This window comes from Manis javanica, chromosome 1 (genome assembly GCF_040802235.1).
Source record: "Manis javanica isolate MJ-LG chromosome 1, MJ_LKY, whole genome shotgun sequence".
Taxonomy (NCBI): Eukaryota; Metazoa; Chordata; class Mammalia; order Pholidota; family Manidae; genus Manis; species Manis javanica.
The window spans coordinates 64,907,475-64,925,895 of NC_133156.1; the positions used below are offsets into that span (position 1 = coordinate 64,907,475).

The window sequence follows — 18,421 nt, forward strand, 5'->3', positions numbered from 1 at the left end:
CATTCATCTGGCTGTGACCCTGGTGGCTCAGGGAGGAGTCCTCCAGCCATTTGGCAAATGCAGCATTCCCTGTGCATTTGTAAAAGGAGGAAGTGCATTCAGAAGCCCCGGGTTGAGTAGCTTTTCCGATTGCTGGATGGATAAGCATGTTAGAGGCATTACTTTGGGTTTTGAAGCCGACGCCACTTAATCTCCTAAACTTTAGTGCATTGTAAGGACCAGGAGAAGAAAACGCTGTGTGAGACAGCTTTGATGAATTGGGGTGAATTTATATCCTTAAAGACTGTTCAAAGGCTTACTTGACCTTGGGAATTAGAGTTGACCCGAAATCACCTATCAACTTAACACACATTTTTTGGTGGTTTAGTTAAAACTTCTTGTATAATCTATGGGATTCTCTAATAAGAGCAATAGGTTGGTTTACTCTGCTTGCCACAGTTAAAGACAGTCAGGGGCTTTGGTCATAGGAATCATTTTTGCAGCTTCAGTGAATTCTAGGTGCTATATAGATCTGTTTCTTCTAATAGTATGATATTTTCCTCATGTCTTTACAAGGCTGTTGGATGGAGAACAAAACTGAGAAGGACAGAAAAATTCATGGGAAAGCTTTAGGGCAAATGGAAATGCAATGTTCAAGGTTAATGAAAAATGTTTGGGGGCTCGAGGTTGGTGAGAAGGTGGTGGAGCCCAGGGGCATGGCACTGGCTGAGAAGCCAGACCTCGCCAGAGGCTGCCTGGCTGGTTCTAGAAACCTCAGTGATAAAATGTCATGGTGGAAACCTCTGCAGTGAGTGTTAATACAGAAGTTTGGAGACAGAGGGCCTGAATTATGAGCAGCGAATAACATCATAAATGTAGCAATTCTCAAATGCCAAACCCTTGTGAAAAGCAGTTGGATGGAGAAATGCTGGAGCTTTTAAAAGCTCCCTTTCACTTTATTTTTTTTTTCCTTAACTTCATGCAGAACTAATTTTATACACTGTTCATTTGATTTGAAAATGCCAGCGTCTGGGGTATCGTTAAAGAGCATTATTGAGGGAGCCACTCTTGGAAACGCATTTTGCTTAAAATGCTCATTTGTTCTTCTGTCCCTGCAGAGTTGTAGATAGGAAAGAGAAAGTGTACCTCGATTTACCTAACTGCCCTCCTCTGCCTTTGCTGGCAGCAGATAGCTGCCTTTATGCTGGGAGGCTTCTCCTTCGCCCCAAGAGGCACCAGGAGGGCTGTGGGGACCACGTTACCTAAGGAGTAGACATAAATAGATTTTGAAAGGTTCACCCAATGTCCTATGACCAAAGCCTCTTGGAATTTCTTTGATTTCCAGTTGACATAAATTAGAATTACACAGGCGTGAAGAGTCTGCCCAGAAAAGATCAGAGAGGCTGCTGGGGGAGGAGAAGCCTCTGTGTGATCCTATTGATTATCCAGCTGCCTTTGGGCCAGGGGCCTCTGTGGAGGCTATTATTGATCCACACCATGGAAATAATCGAATTAATTCATTTCTCATCAAACTGCCATTGCCAAGACCTTTCTCCTCACCTGCCCCAATTCCTGAAGTACTTAGTAGAGGAGTGAAATACACGATTTCTTTCCATAAGAAATGATTTCTTCAGGTTAAAAGAAATCCTTGTTTTCACACAGAGTTCTTCATTTAAGTGGTAGAGAGATTTAATCAAATCAATGAGAAGCCAATACAGAAAGCAAGTAATAGACGCCAGTCAGCTCTGTAAAGCCAAGAATCTACTTTACAACCTTAAAATATCAAGGGCCAAGTTTTGTGTGCCCAATTTAATGTAAAAATATTCAGGAGAATTTGACCACTACATTTTTCAGGAAGTAATTGTAAGAGAAAGCCTCAACAACCTAAATATTTCTGTGGAGAAAATGGAGTTTTTATCAGCTTGTTTAGAAATCATGAGCAGGAAAGCCCTATGGGGAAAATAATATAGGCCTCTGTAACTAATGTACAGAACTAACTGGAAAAATCAGTTTAAGGGAAAAATAATTTGTGGGGCACTGTATCCAGGACTGGTTTAGTAGCAATTCAGCCATGAAACAAAGTGTGTACCTGCAGGGACTCCCCTCTCCCCATCGTCCTCTGTACAGCTGTTTCCAGATTGCCCCTGGCCAACACTTAAGATTGAAAATGTATGCCTTATCAAAGACAATAAAGTGAAAAAAACAAAACCAAACACTCCCTCCTACTAAGACAGGTGTGGTCTGCCTGTCCTGTCGTGAGTGACGTACCCTCGCCTGGGCAGCCCGCGAGGCCCTGTGCCCCGGGGGACGACTGAGGGAGTGTAGCTGGGCTCTCAAGCCTGCATTCAAGTCCTTCACTTGAAGCATCAGCATCTTGGCCCTTTTGCTGATGGAACAGTTTCTCCAGGTGATCTCACACAGGAGCACTTTAAAACACATTTTTACAGCCCTCCCCTGATTATTCGCGGTAATTGAAAAGGGAAAAACACATCAGCTGAAATTCAGAGGTTACCCTTCAACCCCGCTTCAGCCAAGCGTTCCCATCTCCTCCTGCCCCGGCCCTACTCACCTGAGCTGCCACGAGGTGGTAACTGAAAGGCCTTTCCTGCTCTCAAGTATTAAACCAGGAAACACTGGCATGGAGCTTACGGCACAGGTTACATTGGTGAGCACCAGGGTTAGTCTACTAGGTTTTCTAGTTCTACTTCCTTCACTTCACTGTCTGTGGGACCTTGGACAACTTAATCTCTAGAAGCCTTAGTTTCACCATCTGAAAAATGGGGGTATATTTATCCCATAGGGTTGCTGTGAAATCAAACCAGATACTGTATTGAAGCACTGAGCCCACAGTCACGCCCACTGTAAGCACTCAGTAAATGTCTACCGCCCTTATTATTACCATTATTATCTATTCGTATACACATGCCTGCTCTGGAATCTTGTATCTGATATTTAACCATGATATGAACTACTTGGTTCATAATATTCTAACCATGAATAGAAATTCACATGCTAAGATCTTACAAAGAGAAACTAGGCCCCTGAAACTCAGATGGTAATTCTAAAACACAAGAGAAGCTAGAGAAGCTATTTTTTAATAGTTAGGACCCATTAAGTCACAGTCCAACTTGCAAAGGAAGAGGAAACCTAGAGGCCCCCCGGTCCATCTTCTCCTGCGAACAGAGAGTAGGCTCTCACCAAGTCAGCCAGCCAGTCGGCCTCCAGGCTGGGATCTGTTCGGTGTGTTTCTTTGGGATAATTGACGTATCTCAAGAACCTTTTAAGGGAGTAAGCTGCAAGTAGCTGCTTATGTTTTGCTCTCTTGTTATGGGATTGATGTATAGTGGAATTGTTTGTTTGCTTTAAAGGAGGAAGGAGAGGGCTTGCTGTTCCCCAGCTGCTGGAGGGTGAAAGAATGTATGGTGGAGTTTGCCTGAGGGCACCCGGGAGCCTCACTGCTTTGCAGTAAATAGTCACCTTGTAACTTTGATTTGGCTTAAGTAATAAGACAAAAAAAAATTAGATTGTAGGATCATATTATTTTTCTAATTTAGAAATAGAAAAGGTAACAGCAATTTCTTAACAGGTCTCAGATTAGATCCTAGAACTCCTAAGCACCTGACTTGCCAAAGTTGAAAGAGGGACACCGCCTGTAGTGGCTCCAAAGACCCAGGGGCTGCTGCCCTTTGGGGGAAATGGCTCAGCCTGTGCGGAGGCCTGGCCATTCAGCAGCAGGTTTTCAAGCCTGCCTTGCTGGGCCTGGTGAAACTTCTGCTTGGCAAGTGTTTTTCAAGACAACACCTAAGCTTCTTCCCACCCCTGCCTAATTTTTATCCTATATTAAGTCCACTTACACAAGAAGTATCTGTGGAACCGCTTACTGTGTTCCAGTGACTATGATAGGTGACAGGTCAGAAAAAACAGTGAACAAGATAGTTTCTGCCCCATTGTCTCTTCTTGGGGGAGACAGACAAGCAAGCAGACAATTACAATGCTGTAAGACTACAAATTGATTTTTAAAAATGGTACCCAAAGTTAGATTTCTTCTGCCTAAAGACCCTCCCTTTGATCCCACATCTGCTCTCAGCTGTGTCCTCTGCAGCCCTAGTTTTCTGCCACTCTCCCATTAAACTTCTGAAAAGGACTGCCCGTCAACACTTGCCCCTGTATTTTCACAGCTCCTTACATTCTATTTCCATCCTCACCGTACCACTGATTCTGCTCTTTTCAAGGTTTCTGGTGACTTCCATGTCACCAAACCAGGGCCACTTCTCTGCTCACAACTTGCCCATCTCTTGGCAGCTGCATCCACACAGTAACCACTCCCCTGTTTATGAGAATGCCCTTCCCTTGTCTGCCATGCTGGCTTCTCTAGCTGCATCTCCTGTACTGCTGCTCCGCACCTCCAGTCCTTCAGGTGTAAAGTGGCAATAAAAGTAGCACCTATTCCTTGGGCTATGGAGAGAATTAAGTAAATTAAGATGTGCAAAGTTCCTTACATGAAATAAGCAACAAATATTAGCTCTTAATTGTTACAGCGATTGATTCTTACCTTTCTCCTGTCCGTCACTCTCCCCCTCATTAGAATGTAAGCTCCATGGTTTCTCCTCCATGTTCTCTTCCCAGGCGCTCCCACAGTGGCTGGTACATAAGAATTGCTAAACAAGTGTGTACTGGATGATGGATGGATGGATGGACCAAGCTGCATTCCTCATCTTCATTCTGAGTAGCTCCAAGGTCCCGAGGAGGTTCCTTGTGGCCTCTGACAATGACAGAGAGACAGAGAGGGCAGGGTGCTTGGTCCTTGCACCTGAATTCAGCCACAGCAATGCTGCTTTTATTGCTTTACTTACTTACTTTGTTTATTATTTTGGCTTGCAAAATCTAAAACAAGTTTGAAAATCATGAGATCCCACTGCTTCTTAATAATTTGATAGATTGTAAAAAGTACCTTTTGTGGATGGAAATAAATAGATGAGTAAGAGGGAAATAAATAAATGAGTAAGAAAGATGACACATTGGATTTAATGCCAGTTTCCCATAGCTGGGGAATTCTGAGGGTAGCCCAGAGCCCATGAGGTTCAGGACAGTCACAGAGTAAAGGCATCAGCTATGTGATTGGCCTCAGCATCCTTCAGAGCCTAACCCTGAAATGCTCTGATTTATGTAGAGTCTCATTTCTGAAAACCAAAAATAACACTTGCTTTCAGGTTTTTTAACCTGTAGATTTACAGATGACTTTTATGCAGAATAAATTTTTCCTGATAATAGATTCATTTTAGGAAACAGGTCAAACCAATAAATTCTACCTGATGTGAACTTCAATTTTGGAAAGATGATTTTTATCAGGTATCCACTGGTGATTACCACTACACTAGGCTTTATATAAGAAAATAAAAACTGAAATCAAGAAAGCCATTGAGCACAAATGAAAACACATCTTTTAGTTCTGAGAGTTTTCCTCCTCGATGATGTTTTTCAGCTTAACTTTGAGAGTTTAGCTTAGAAACATTGCAATGTGTTCCATAAATACATTGCACTTACTGCTCACTTAGTGACTATGCTAATTATCATATTAGAGCCCAGGTTTTCCCAAATAGTCATTCTTTTGCTGAACCATTTAGAGTGCCACAGATGACTCTCCAAGTGGCTTTCTCTGTCCTGTTATCCCACACATGTCTGTTTTGGTTCTCATCTGCACAGCACGTGCAAATCTATGCACTGAACACTCAAATAGATACCAAAAAAATATGTATAGACTTGTGCAATGGGTCAATTCTGTGGCCAGTGGTTTGTGGCCTCAGAATGACCTGTGCAAGGCTGCATGCCTGGACCTTAGACTCAGCTTGAAACATCATTCTTGATGGAGGGTGACTTGGTGAAACAGGGAATGAACATGTAACTAATTTTTCTCTGACAGCCTGGCTGTTGGACTCCTGTCACACTAATCTCTAATTAAGGCTTCAGGTTGGCGAGCCCCGATTCTCACTTAACACCGCAGGCGTTTCTGTGATCCTCATCCTCCCAGGTTCTTTGCTGCTTTCTCACTGTGCTAATTCAAGTGAATAGAACCAATGCTAGTGTTAACAGGCAACCCACATTTCACGAAAAAAAAAGACAGCACAAAGCCAGGCCTGTTGCGATATTGACAGACCATAGCACTTCCAATCATCGCAGATTCTGAAATGGAATGACTGCATTTGACAAAGTTGACTGAATTTATGAGCCCGCTTCTGTCAGGTTCATTGCATTCTCAGTATCTGTCTCTTTCTATACTTTGGAATTTTTAGATGAGTTTTTTTGCCACCCAAGTGTAATATTTCTTACCTCTGTCTAAAAAGATACATCTTTAGAGGCCTCAGGAGCTCACAAGGTTCATGCATCAAGCGCAGTGCATTATGGGTGGCCTGTCATCAGCTGACTCCCATTTTTAGCAGGTGGCCTTTAGGATTCAATGAGATAATCAACCTTTCTTCTTAAAACTATATTAAGTATTTAGTCATGTGTGCCCTCCCACCTCATGGATGGTCCGTTGAGGAGACACGAGGTCCATGTGAGAACTGGGTTTAGGCAAATCTTCCTTCCATTAGCTGTTGGTAGGTCAGGTGGCAGCCTCCTCTGGCCATGCCCAGCTAGAGATCTCAGACCAGTGCTGAGGAGAGGAGCCCAGTCTCGTGTCACCACATTCAGTTAATATACCTTTTTTCAGGCAGTGATGAATATTTGAAAAAAGATGGACTAATAAGCTATTGGGGCAACAGTTTCTTTTCTCCAGAACTCCTGACTCAATTTACTGTGCAGGGTAGCACAGAAGGGGGTGGGTGCTAGTGACCTTTAAATAACCTTTGTTCAGACCTTGCCTTCAAATTCCCTATGAATCTGGAGATCACCAGGGCCCTGGAGGAGCTCTTCACTTGGAAGCTTTAGACCAGTAGGTCTCAACATGAGCTACACATTGGAATCTCTGGGAACTTTAAAAAATACTGGTGCCTAGGTCCTACATCGCCAAGATTTGGATACAGTTAGTCTGGGACAACACTTGGGCTTTGGCATTTTTAAAAGATTCCCAGGTGATTCTAATGAGCATTTGGGCTGAGAACCACTGTGTTCTTGTTTGCACTCTTGGGTGCAGACACAGTTTAATTCATCCCTCATCCATACACACATTTCAAACACTGGTGATACAGGAGTCACTGGGGATCTCGGAGAAAGGCTCTGGTTTGACTGAGAAAAGGAGAGGGAGGGGAGGGAATGTGAAGTTGCCTACAGGGAAGAGACAAAAGCAGGGTGCTCTCGCTCACCCTTACAGTCTGGGAAGGACACCTGCCCTTCCTCCTGGGCTCTGCCCTCAGCGGTCACGCCCGGGTTCTGAGCTGCTGGCGCACCTGGCCTTGCCACAGAAGAGGCAAGATGATAGAAGTGGAGCCAAGTTCCTCGTGTCCCAGACCTTCCTGCTCCAACATCAGCAGGAGGTGGCATGTCACCCACCCCGACAGGGTCACGAGAAGTCCTGCTGCAGAGGGAGGGAAGCAGCATCATGAAAGTCTGAGCAGGCCCACAGAGAGCTGTGGCTTGTCATTGGCTGTCCAGGGTCCTGGAAAAAGCAATGTATCATCTGCTCTTTCATTCTTTTCTTAGTGTCCTATTTAGAATATTTTAAACTGCACTTAGATGACTCATCTCATTTACATACAAATTTGAGGTATTACTAAAATTCAGATTACCCGTATTTTATCCATGTTAATATGTGCCCATCTTGGGGCCAGTGGGTACTTGCTGAAAGAGCAGTTGGGTCTGATTTGAATATGCATTGTCCACGATGACTTTTGCTGACACCTGGTGAACACCAGTTTCCATGGATAGCAGTACAGCTCCCAGAGAGAAGCAGATTCTGGGAGTGTACTGCCTGAGAGACAACACTGTGCCTCTGGGTGGCCAGGAGTCAGCCTCTGGGGCTATAAGCAGTGAGTGACATTGCCCAGGGAGTCTGTGAAGAATGACAGCCCAGCGTGAGGGCAAGGGCCCTGATTCAGGAGGCAGCAGTTGAGTGTGCTATTTGCAGCACCTTCATAGACATGGAGTGGGCTCCTCACTTTTCCCACCTGCAGATGGGGGAACCCATTTTCTCCCCCTCCGCCTCAGAAGAGTGCTCTTTGAAACAAGAACTACTTCAGTTATACACTTGAGTTTGTTAATTGGGTTTAAGAAAGATTGCCTTACGAAGCTTACAGAGTAAAGGACAGATTGTTTTATTTAGCTCACAAGCAGGTTTCCTTTCTTCCCTGAAATATGTGTCTATTCAGTGCATGTGGTACACAGGCTGATGCCTCCCTGGCCTTCAGAAATCCACCCGTATGTCATTTCCTTTGGAAAGCCTTTTCAGCCCTCCTGCAGAGGACCAGGTACCTACTAAGTTCTCCTGTCCACAGGGACCTCCAGCTTTGCTGTGGCTGGTGTAACTGTCTGTCTCCCCCACCCCCCAGCCCCCACTGGCTGCAGGACAGCAAGGGCCATATGTGTTGTGCTGGCCATTCTACCCTGGGACACAGAAAAGTGTTTTGATGGTCGGAAGACTGGAGAGACAGCAATGCCAGTTAGAGGCCTGGGGCAGCCATGCCTGCCAAAGACCCCTTGTTCGGCTTGCAGCTTCCTCACGTATCAGTCATGCTTCAAAGTCTCCCATAACCACAGCTCCACAACTCCACAACAGAATATTCCGCAGGCCAAGCGAGATCCATTGTAAGTTACATTCCCACAGAGCAGCCATTTTGAAGAGATTGTGAAGGACTTTGAAACTTATTTACATGTAAACTGTGATCATTTTTTCTGTAATGTTAGATGGAAAACAAACATTTTATTGGTCAGCTAGGCCCCAGTCTGGCACTTCCTGCGCCAGGGCCATGTGGCACACAGAGAACCCTTGTGTTGTGCGGTCCTGCATTCAGATGCAGCCTGCCATTTACTAGCCGTGTGACCCTGTATGAAATACCAATTCTGTCCAAGCCACAGTTCATCTTAAATAAAGGGTATTCATGCTTAGATGCCTGGACCATAGCAGATACTCACTTTTCTCTCCTTCTACATCCTTACTGGAATGGGGACATACTTTGATATACTTTGATTTTACCTTATTAGCCAATGGGATGAAAAGTGAACAAATTATTTTCAAGTATTTTTCCAAAATAAACCATGCTGAGCAGAGGAAATGTGTTTGATTTATCTCCTACCACCTGAGAGCCTAATACTGATGAATACAGTGCTTCTCGGGGGGAGCACAGGGCAGTTTTGGTTGGAGAATTTTTCCCTGTCTGGGAATGCACCATCTGTTGGCATTATTGTCTACATGCTCCCTGAGAGAACAAATGCCAAAAGCCACCGTGACAACAACAACAACAACACCACCACCACCACCACCACCACCACCACCACCACCACCACCACCACCACCGCCATCTGTCCCCAGGGAGCAGTGAAGGTGCATAGAATTGCTAAAACCCAGGAAATCAGAGGGTGGAAATGGCATTGTTTTGTATCAGAAGACCTGTCCACAGTTCCCCCTCTGCCACCAGATGACTGTGACATCAGAAAGGACCTGAAATGTCACAGAATTTCATAATCTTCTGAGTGGCCCTCCTGGGTCTGGGCCCCAAGGAGGGCATTGCTGCAGCAAAAAGCTAAAGAATGGGCTATTTTGAACCACGTGGGCCTCTTGCAGTGTTTTGGAAACTGGCTCGTGTCCAGTGACCATGAGCATGTTTCTCAGTGTCGCCCACCCAGTGTAGTGTGTTGCTGATCTCCAGTGAGGAGGGCTCCTGCCCTCCACTCATCTGAAGTATAGCCTAGTCATTTCCTGAGTATCGCCTGCCAGCCCCCTGACCCAGCAGAAACCTCTGAGCCACAGTCATGAGCTGCTTTGGTCTCTTGTGCAAAGTGATTGGAAACCCTAGGGAAGGGGTGTCTGGACAGAGGTACCCAGTGATGTCAAGTGACAGGAGAGTAGCACAAAGAATCACTTGGGTATGAACTTCAAAGAATTAAAGGACTTTGGAGCTGCCATAATGTCAAGACTTTAGAGACAGCTGCCACTGTAGCTGGAACAGTCTAGGAACAAGGTGAGTTTATGTCCACAATTTCTGATGCACTGTTCATTGGTGCTGTTTTGTTTACTTGTTTCATATTCGTGGAACAACTACTATATTAATGTTGCCAACAAGTATTGAATAATTACTGTGTACTAGGCATTCTGTTGGTGCTGGGATTTGGCAGTGAACAGAAACAACAAAAACTCCTGTCTCATGAGCTTCTATTCTAATGAGATGAGAATATGCCAGACAATATATGTAGAACTGAAAACAAAGAGATGACTAAAATACTCATACTGTCAGAGAACTTAACAGTCTAGGAATCACACAATACATTTTATTGTTTATGGTATTTTAAACAGTGTTTACTTTATGCAGGGAAACTTTCTCCATTTTTAAAAAAAGGGTGATTTTAATTGCTTTATTATATTCTTAAGTGTGATTTTAATATACTCAGGTGTCAAATATTTCTCCTCACAAGAAATATGCTATTTTACAAAGAGGAAATAAGAATCACTTAATTTAAATGGTTTCTTCAGCAATTTTTATCAGAAATTGTGTCTTTTGAACAATAGGTATCATTGGGGAGATAATTCAGGCTAGGCTTTCACTTCTCTGGAACTTTCTGGGGAAAGTATTGATAAGAAGGTGAAGAAACAGTTGATGGTCTAGGGAAGTTCATGCATCTGAATCTCGGACACTCTGCAGGTTCTCTCCTCACCCTTCCATGGGAGCGGCTGCCACAGAATGAAGCTATGGTGTGATTCACCTTAATTAGCATCCAGTTTGCCTCACATTTTCAAGAATGCTAATAGATGTTAACTCAAAATAGATGAAAATACCAGACAAATTGCTACTACCTTAAAAAGGGTTATAATACTTTTAAAAATGTAAATTATGGTTATGTAGTCTTTGGAGAGAACTATAAAATCCAGTCTTTTTTTTTTTAAAAAAAAAGCTGTGGTGCATGTGTTTTTTTTCTTTTAATCACAGTAATTTCTTCAAATGGCAGCACTGCATATTTCTTTAGGAAAATATGCTGCATTTTTCAATCTCATGTGATAGAGAAGTTGCCATTGATAGTTTTCAGAAAGAGGGAAAAAAATTAAATACAGAAAACCAGGGATCATGGGGAAATTTTTTTAAAAATTCATCTTTATGTTCATTTTTCATATTATGTACATTTTATGAGTTAGAACAGAGAATGGTTCTTTTTATTCTAATGAGTGGCATTGTGCATGAAAAAACGTCCACAGAAATGAGCGTGTAGGCATAACAATTTAAAATGATTTGGACCCTTCCAGTGTCTTCACTAAACTCTTTCTCAGAAGCACCAAAGTATTTATGGAGTCTATACAAAGAGGTGAGCATAATTTGTACTTCTGAGGAGTAAATGAAAATAACATTAGTATATAAAATGTGTCACCCTGTATTGCCAGGAGACACTGTAAGTAAAAAATATAACCTTCCCTAGTGGGAGCACATGTATTTCCCCTGAATAACTTTTACCCAACAAAGCTCTAAAGTGGAGTATTTGCATTTTCCCCACTGTTTTGTTCTGTAAAATTTACAGAGCGCAGTCAGGGGAAAAATTGCCTAGAAGACACATTATAGCCACAAAGAATTCCCGGTACTGGTTTTCATGCAGCTATGCAAAGCCAACTACTGTCTATTCTTGCCATCATCTATGAAAGCCAGAGACCTAGTACACTCTACATTCTCAATTTCAGGTGTACCTTACTTTATGCAACAGAAATTGGTAAATCAAATTTTAGTAAATCAAAGGATATATAAAACACATTAGAAGAGGTGACAAAATAAATTTAGCCCTGCTGTGAAAGTCTTTACCAAGGAGAACAGTTACCCCCTAACTGATACACTTTGTAAATCGTTATTTTCGTGTATCTAGTTTGCTTAAGGTACATTGTATCTCTCTTCCTGCAAAACAGTTATCACAGAGAAATACTTTCTATTTTTAAAAATTGAACCTCCAAAACAAATCGCCTGTCAACCCTCTCAGTATATAAAACTTTGTACAAGCCCAAGTGTGGATTAGAAAAGATGTAACATAGAAGACTGTCCCCATCTTTATGGTGGGTTTTTCTCATCTCCATCCTTTTTCATCTCGTTCAGTTAGTTGTCCTTTGGCTACTAGGTGACTTGGACCACCCTTACCTCCTTTGCAATGTGATGCAGATTTTCTGAGATTCCTCCCTGACTTAGTGACTTCAGCTCTCCCTCAGGGGGACCTGTATCCTTCAGGTGTGTTTAGGGCAGGAGGGAAGAAGGTGACCTAACTGCAGCCTGGGAACATAAGGTAAAGAAAAGGGAGGATTTCCTGAGGGTGGGTATTTAAAGCTCAAACTGTGTCATTAGGAAAGTTCTGGAATCTCCTCCAGAGAGCATTAACATACAATAGATTCTTCTTGTATATGAACTATGTCTTTAAGGTTACTTCTTGCCCTGTGATTATTTTATTTTGACATTACAACTAATGTTATCAAGGTTTATTTCTGCAATATTCCAGAAGTGGAACAATATTGAGCATCACCTTAGAGAATTGTTTGCCCTAACATACTGTTGATTAACCCATGTACTCAGTGATCATTTATTGAGGGTCTGCTGTAATAATGAGAGCTAGCAATTGGGGACCTTTTAAAGTCAGTCATGATACAGGGTGTATTATTACATTTAATCCTTATAACAATTCTATGGCATAAGTGCTTTTATTCCTGTTTTTACAGTTGAGGAAACCAAATTTTAAAGAAGTAAAGTGAGACCGGGATTCAAATGTATTCTGGTCAACTCTGTAGTCCATGGTATGAACCACAGTTGCCATGTTTCTTCTCTACCTTGTGCCCAGTTCAATGGCCTTAAAGATAAAAGACAATCTCTGGTCCCCAGAGGCTTCTGTTCATGTGGAAGAGATAGGCAGGTAGAGAGATGACTGCAATGGAATGTGGAAGTACTTAAATAAAAGACAAACCTTGCAGGGTGCCTGCCACAGGAACCCTGGAGAGGGGGATCTGACCAGCCCTGTGGGGACGGAGTTTTCTTAGGGAAGGTTTCCTGACGGAGGAAATTCCCGAGCTGAATGTGAATAACTCAGGAAGTTGTTCATCCTCATGATTAGTGTGTTAGTGTCTGGCCTGGCCTTGAGCTTGGGTTTCTGTTTTTTGTTATAGTTTGTTACTATTTCATCACTCATTCACTAAAAACAGGGCCTGGCTCATGGACACAAAAATGATCATGGCTCTTGTGGATCTTACTTTGGAGCAGGAGAAACAGACATTAAACCAATTGTAAACTAACTTCACAAGTAGGTGAAGTAGGCAGTGTTGGAAGAGGAAATACCCTGGATGCCTTACCTCATTTAGGGAGGGGAGTAGGGGCAAGCCAGTGATCACAATTCCTGGGGAAATGACACTGAAGCTAAGAACTCAAGATTTAGTAGCAAGTAGACCCAAAATGGGTTTTTTGGGGAAAGTGGATTTAAAACTATTCCAGGTAAAGAGAACAGCATGTGCAAAGGCCCTGAGGTCAGAAGAAACTTGGACAACTTAATCATCTGAATTTAGGTTAGGTGACTGCATAGTATTGATAATATGCAAGAGAGAGGCGGAGCTAGAAGATGCATGACCGTCTCAATGTATTGTTATAAGTTGCTTCAACTCAAGAAGACTTGGAGAACAAATATAAATTTTAAAAATATATTGCTTAAGAATCCTTTTAAGACCATCAACTCATGTTCTCAGCTCTAATGGATTTTGATTTTTCTTTTTTATTCAAAATTATTTTCATGTTTTTGAAAATGAAGTGTGATGCATCACATCTATATTACAAAAAGAATTAACTGGAACCCTGGTTGAATTTGTAATGAAAGTTGATTAGAGTCTTGAATAAAATAAAAGTCTTGAATAGAGAGATATTCTGACAAAGACTGTCATCAACACAGTATTGAAATATCAACCCTCAATTTTTAAAAACAGATTATATATAACATAGTTTTCCAAATCACTCAGAAAACCATGTTATTAGAGAAAAGTGCAGATGACTGAATGTCGCAGCTTTCAAAGCAAACAGCAAGAGTTTGATGTCATCTTAGATTTTTCCTGGTGTTCCTGATCTTTTTCAGTAATGGACAGACGTGGAGAGGGGACACAGAAGTGTGTATCACAAGCATCTTTCAGACCAGCTTACTCAGTATAAATGAAATATTGATGTATTTGAAAATGCCCAAGTGTTCAATAAAGATTTTAAATAAAGCTACCTAAAAGTTGTGGTTCTTAGGTTAATCATTTATTTATCTAAAGGATGAAGGAAGCTGTCTACTTCTGTGATATGAACTGCAATCAGCTTAAAAATAATTGACAAATTAATCCCTTCACAGCACAGCAATTGTAAAGGTGTTAGTTTTAATTAGGCCTGTCTGATTGCCTTGTCTAATCAAGAATCAAGGTGGTATCTTTGATGGTTAAGGTCTATTGGGGCCATCCCTGACCTGCCAGCCATGTATGTTTTAATTATTGATTCCTCACATTTCAGCCCTTTTCACAAAGGGACTTGAAGTTTGCAATACCTACATTTAAAGGGAAGAAAAATAAACATTTCCCCAACACTTCTATCTAGAATCCCATGTATCCTCTCCACCGGTCTACAGTTTGTCTTTAAAAAGCTGCGACGTTTATAGTGAAGTCCAAACCACATTAGAATGCTGGCTTACTGCTGCCTTACCTCCTAAGCACTAGATTTTCAAGGGACATTGTTAAGATCGTGACAAGTCACAGTCATCACAGTCATGTATGCTTCTAGAAAACTCATGTGATTTCTTGATCATATGTCTTTTTAAAAAAACTCCAAGGGCAAATGTAGTACTTAGGAAATCAGGGAGGGCAGACAGAAAGGGACCCGTATCTCCTCACAAAGCACCTCCTCTCAGTGCTGAGGAGGAATGAGGCAGGGTTCTTGGTGCCTTTGTAAGCAGACCAGGGAGCCCCGGCAGCGGGTGGTTCTGGTGGTCCTTGTACCTGACACAGCTCTTCTTCGGTTGCAGGTCAATGAAGTGACAGTAGAGCAGCTCGTGCAGCAATACCCCCACATCACCTTCAGCACTGTCCTGCAGGACTGCAAGAGGACCTTGGAGAGAGCCTATCAGATGGGCTGGACCCCCAACATGTCAGCCGCCTCCTCCTAACACCCTGCCCGTGTGCACATCTGCTTGGACCGTCCCTCTGGGCAGAGAGGAGTTGTAGGTTTTGGGTTGGGTGATCTCATGGAAAGGTTTTAACTGTCCCATGTCTACACGTGTACCTGAGTGTGTGTATTTGTGTCCTGTTTGCATACTGCATAGCATAAGCGCAATTGCTGTTTGTTCCCAGGTGAGCTGATGTTTTTCTTAAAAATTGAAGATGTTGAAAGACGCAAGCCCAGTTTTAAGTTTGAAGGCTTTTTCCTCTAAAAAAAATATTTTACTATAGAATCAAAAAAATTGGATCTATTATTTTGAGCTTCTAATTACTACCACTTGCAGATGCCCTAAAATGAAGGCATTCCTTCTTTTCTGATGCAATAGAATTGTGCACTTCTACAGATGACAACCAGGCCAGAAGGGATGTTGCACTAACTATAGAAGTGTGGAAACCAGTACTTTTCCAAATTTCAGACACATACACACACACAGGCTTTCACATTGTCACATATACACACACGTGCAAAGTGGTGAGCACACACCAGGGAGTTTCTTTCTAGATCATTTGTTGACAGAGAGGCCTTCCTCCACGCCACTGAAGGGACATGTCATCTACTGTGGCTCTGCCTAACTCAGTGAATTCACAGTTAACCAATCTAGTGAGTGACTTAGAGACTAGAGAGGAAATAAAGCCTTTTGGGAAGTTTTTATATGGAGGTAACAATCTGAATTTCCCTGGCCAGCTCACAAAATTAATTACTCATTTTTCTACAAATGCATTCTGTTGAGTACTAGAGATTTCAGTTGAGGTTTATGTTAACAGTGTATAAGGTTTTATTTCATGGGTGGTAAACAGTCTGGATATACTTTAATGATATTTGAAGCTAATCCTAGCACTATCCAACATTAAAGTCACCAATGTAATTAATAGTGTGCAGTTATTTAAAAAAAAAAAAGCCTACAGATCATTTAATATTTTTGCTAATTTTAGTAATTATGAAAGTATATTTCTGAGATTGGCAGTAGTCACATTAGTAGAAGACTGATGAGTGAGATAATAAGTAGACAATCTATTGATTTTTTTTCTTTGCTTCGGGCTTTAGAAAAGATTTTTTGATATATGCATGTTATCATTTCTTGAATAGTTCTTATGCTACTACGAAGATTTATCCCTAGTTAATGTATGAGTTAAGGGGAAAAATTAGAAAATCTTTCTGTTAAGATTCTGTTTACACTTGCCAGAAATAAGCATTTCTTTGTTTAATTAAAGATTGCCAGCTTTCACTTAAGACAGTATCTGTCAGTAAATGAATATATGTTTTGATTTCACACATCTTTACAATTAATTCATAGTAGGGAACTCAGGCTCAAATAACCTTTCTTGTGTCTAGATTTATAATCAAGACAGCAGGGAGCCTTTTTAAGCTAAAGAGTGATTATCTTTAAGAGTAGAACTAGACACAAAACCCTGACTTGTGACTTTGCTATTTATTCTTCCCCAGTGTGGATATAATGGTTTTTTGTCTTTAACAGGTATACTAAGGTTTGAGTTTCACTTTCTATAAGTCCCAATATTGATAAAATTATATTAACCATAAGAAACAAAAAAAAATAACTTCACATTCAAATGCCATACACTTATTTATAATGACTCCTTTTTTGTAAACAACTGTTTCCCTTGTTTGTGTCAACATGTTCCTGATGTGGCATGTTATTTGCTTTTAATCGTAATCAGTTAGGAAAATCTAGTCACTAAGCACCAAGAATATTTTTTCCATCACTAAATGGGTGACTAATTTAATTTGAAGGGAATAAAATTTGTGTAAGAAAAAAACTATGAACTGTTAATAAACTGTAGTTCTTACACATCAAACGGTATTTTTTCCATAGTCATTTCCCCTACCACTATCTTAATTCACACTATTTTAACTGATTTTTAATCCAAAACTAATTTATAAGAAAGTATGTATAGTAATAGTAGCTTGAGTGAATAAGCAAAAGTTTAATTTTTATATATGTCACACTCTATTTTAAATAGTGAAAAAATAAAGACAAAAGAAGGGAGAGCCATCACTAACATAGATGGTGCCATCTCAGTTCAAAGTTGCAGTCATCTTTGGAGTGTTAAGAGTTTGGTTGTCAAATTGTTTCAGAAGTGCATAATTGATTTTTTTTAAATGTTGCATTGTTTGAATCTAAAGTACAGCACTATGACATGCTTTAGCTTGGGGGGTGGGGTGGGGCAGGGGACTTGCACTTATTCTTTAAAATGTTGACTAATCCAGAAAGCCTCATGCAACATAACCTGGAAAACCGCTTCGGTATATTTGTAGAAATCGATAGATACATCATACAGCCTCAAAGCATTAATCTCAAAAAACAGCCATAAAGAGCATCACCTTTAGTGATCTCCTGATGGTTGTTGAATGTGTTCTCATTAGATGCTTTAAAATGAGGCTTAAAATGATTTTTCTGGGCAATATAGAGTTTCTTATCTTTTTTTTTTGCTTAGAATGTCATAAATATATGTGAACACGTTTGATGCAGGGCTTTTTATCCTCTCCAAAATGTCAACAGTATTTTCAGAATAAAGACTATGAAATATATTGCTGTAGTGGAAAATTCTGGTCCTTTGTCTTTAATGTCTTTTTGAGTGGATAAGGGAAATTCACCCGGTTTGTAGTTTCTATATTTCTGTGAATCTTTTGACCTTGCAATGGGTTGCAATAAAAGAGAAACAAAATACTGTGTCTTCTTGTTTTATCTTAGAGACAGTAGCCTCTCTAAAGGCCTCGCTGTTTGGGTGTGATGCATGCAGTGGCCCATGTCTTTGTGTGTTTCACTATGGACTTTATTTATGAAGGTTTGGCTAACCGAGAATAATAAACAAAAGTTCTAATTTGGCCAGTGATTATTGAGATAAGATTAAAACCTCAAGGGTTTAAACAAGTGGTTTGTTTAAAATCCCTTCCCTAAATACTCATTTATGTAGCCATTTGTTCAATTTTTCAACAGTAAGTGGAGTAAAAAACATGTGCCACACTCTAGACATTTGAAGATAAATAAAACTTATTCCCTCCTCGTTTTTCACAACCTAACAAGGAGACATTCTTGAAAATCAGCAATATCAGTACGATAGATGTAAAGATGGACTGGAGGGAGCACATGTAGG

At 41.1% G+C, this 18,421-nt stretch overlaps 1 protein-coding gene across 1 annotated transcript in view; it reads left to right on the forward strand.

The window, feature by feature from the left end:
* The window catches only part of FBXL17 (F-box and leucine rich repeat protein 17), a 531,544-nt gene extending 513,550 nt beyond the window's left edge, over positions 1-17,994 (forward strand). Inside the window, exon 9 of the mRNA XM_037011920.2 lies at positions 15,115-17,994. Within this exon, the coding sequence (XP_036867815.2) occupies positions 15,115-15,255 (141 nt within the window). The 3' untranslated portion in view covers positions 15,256-17,994. The remainder of the gene's footprint in view (positions 1-15,114) is intronic.
* Positions 17,995-18,421: the final 427 nt, after the last annotated feature.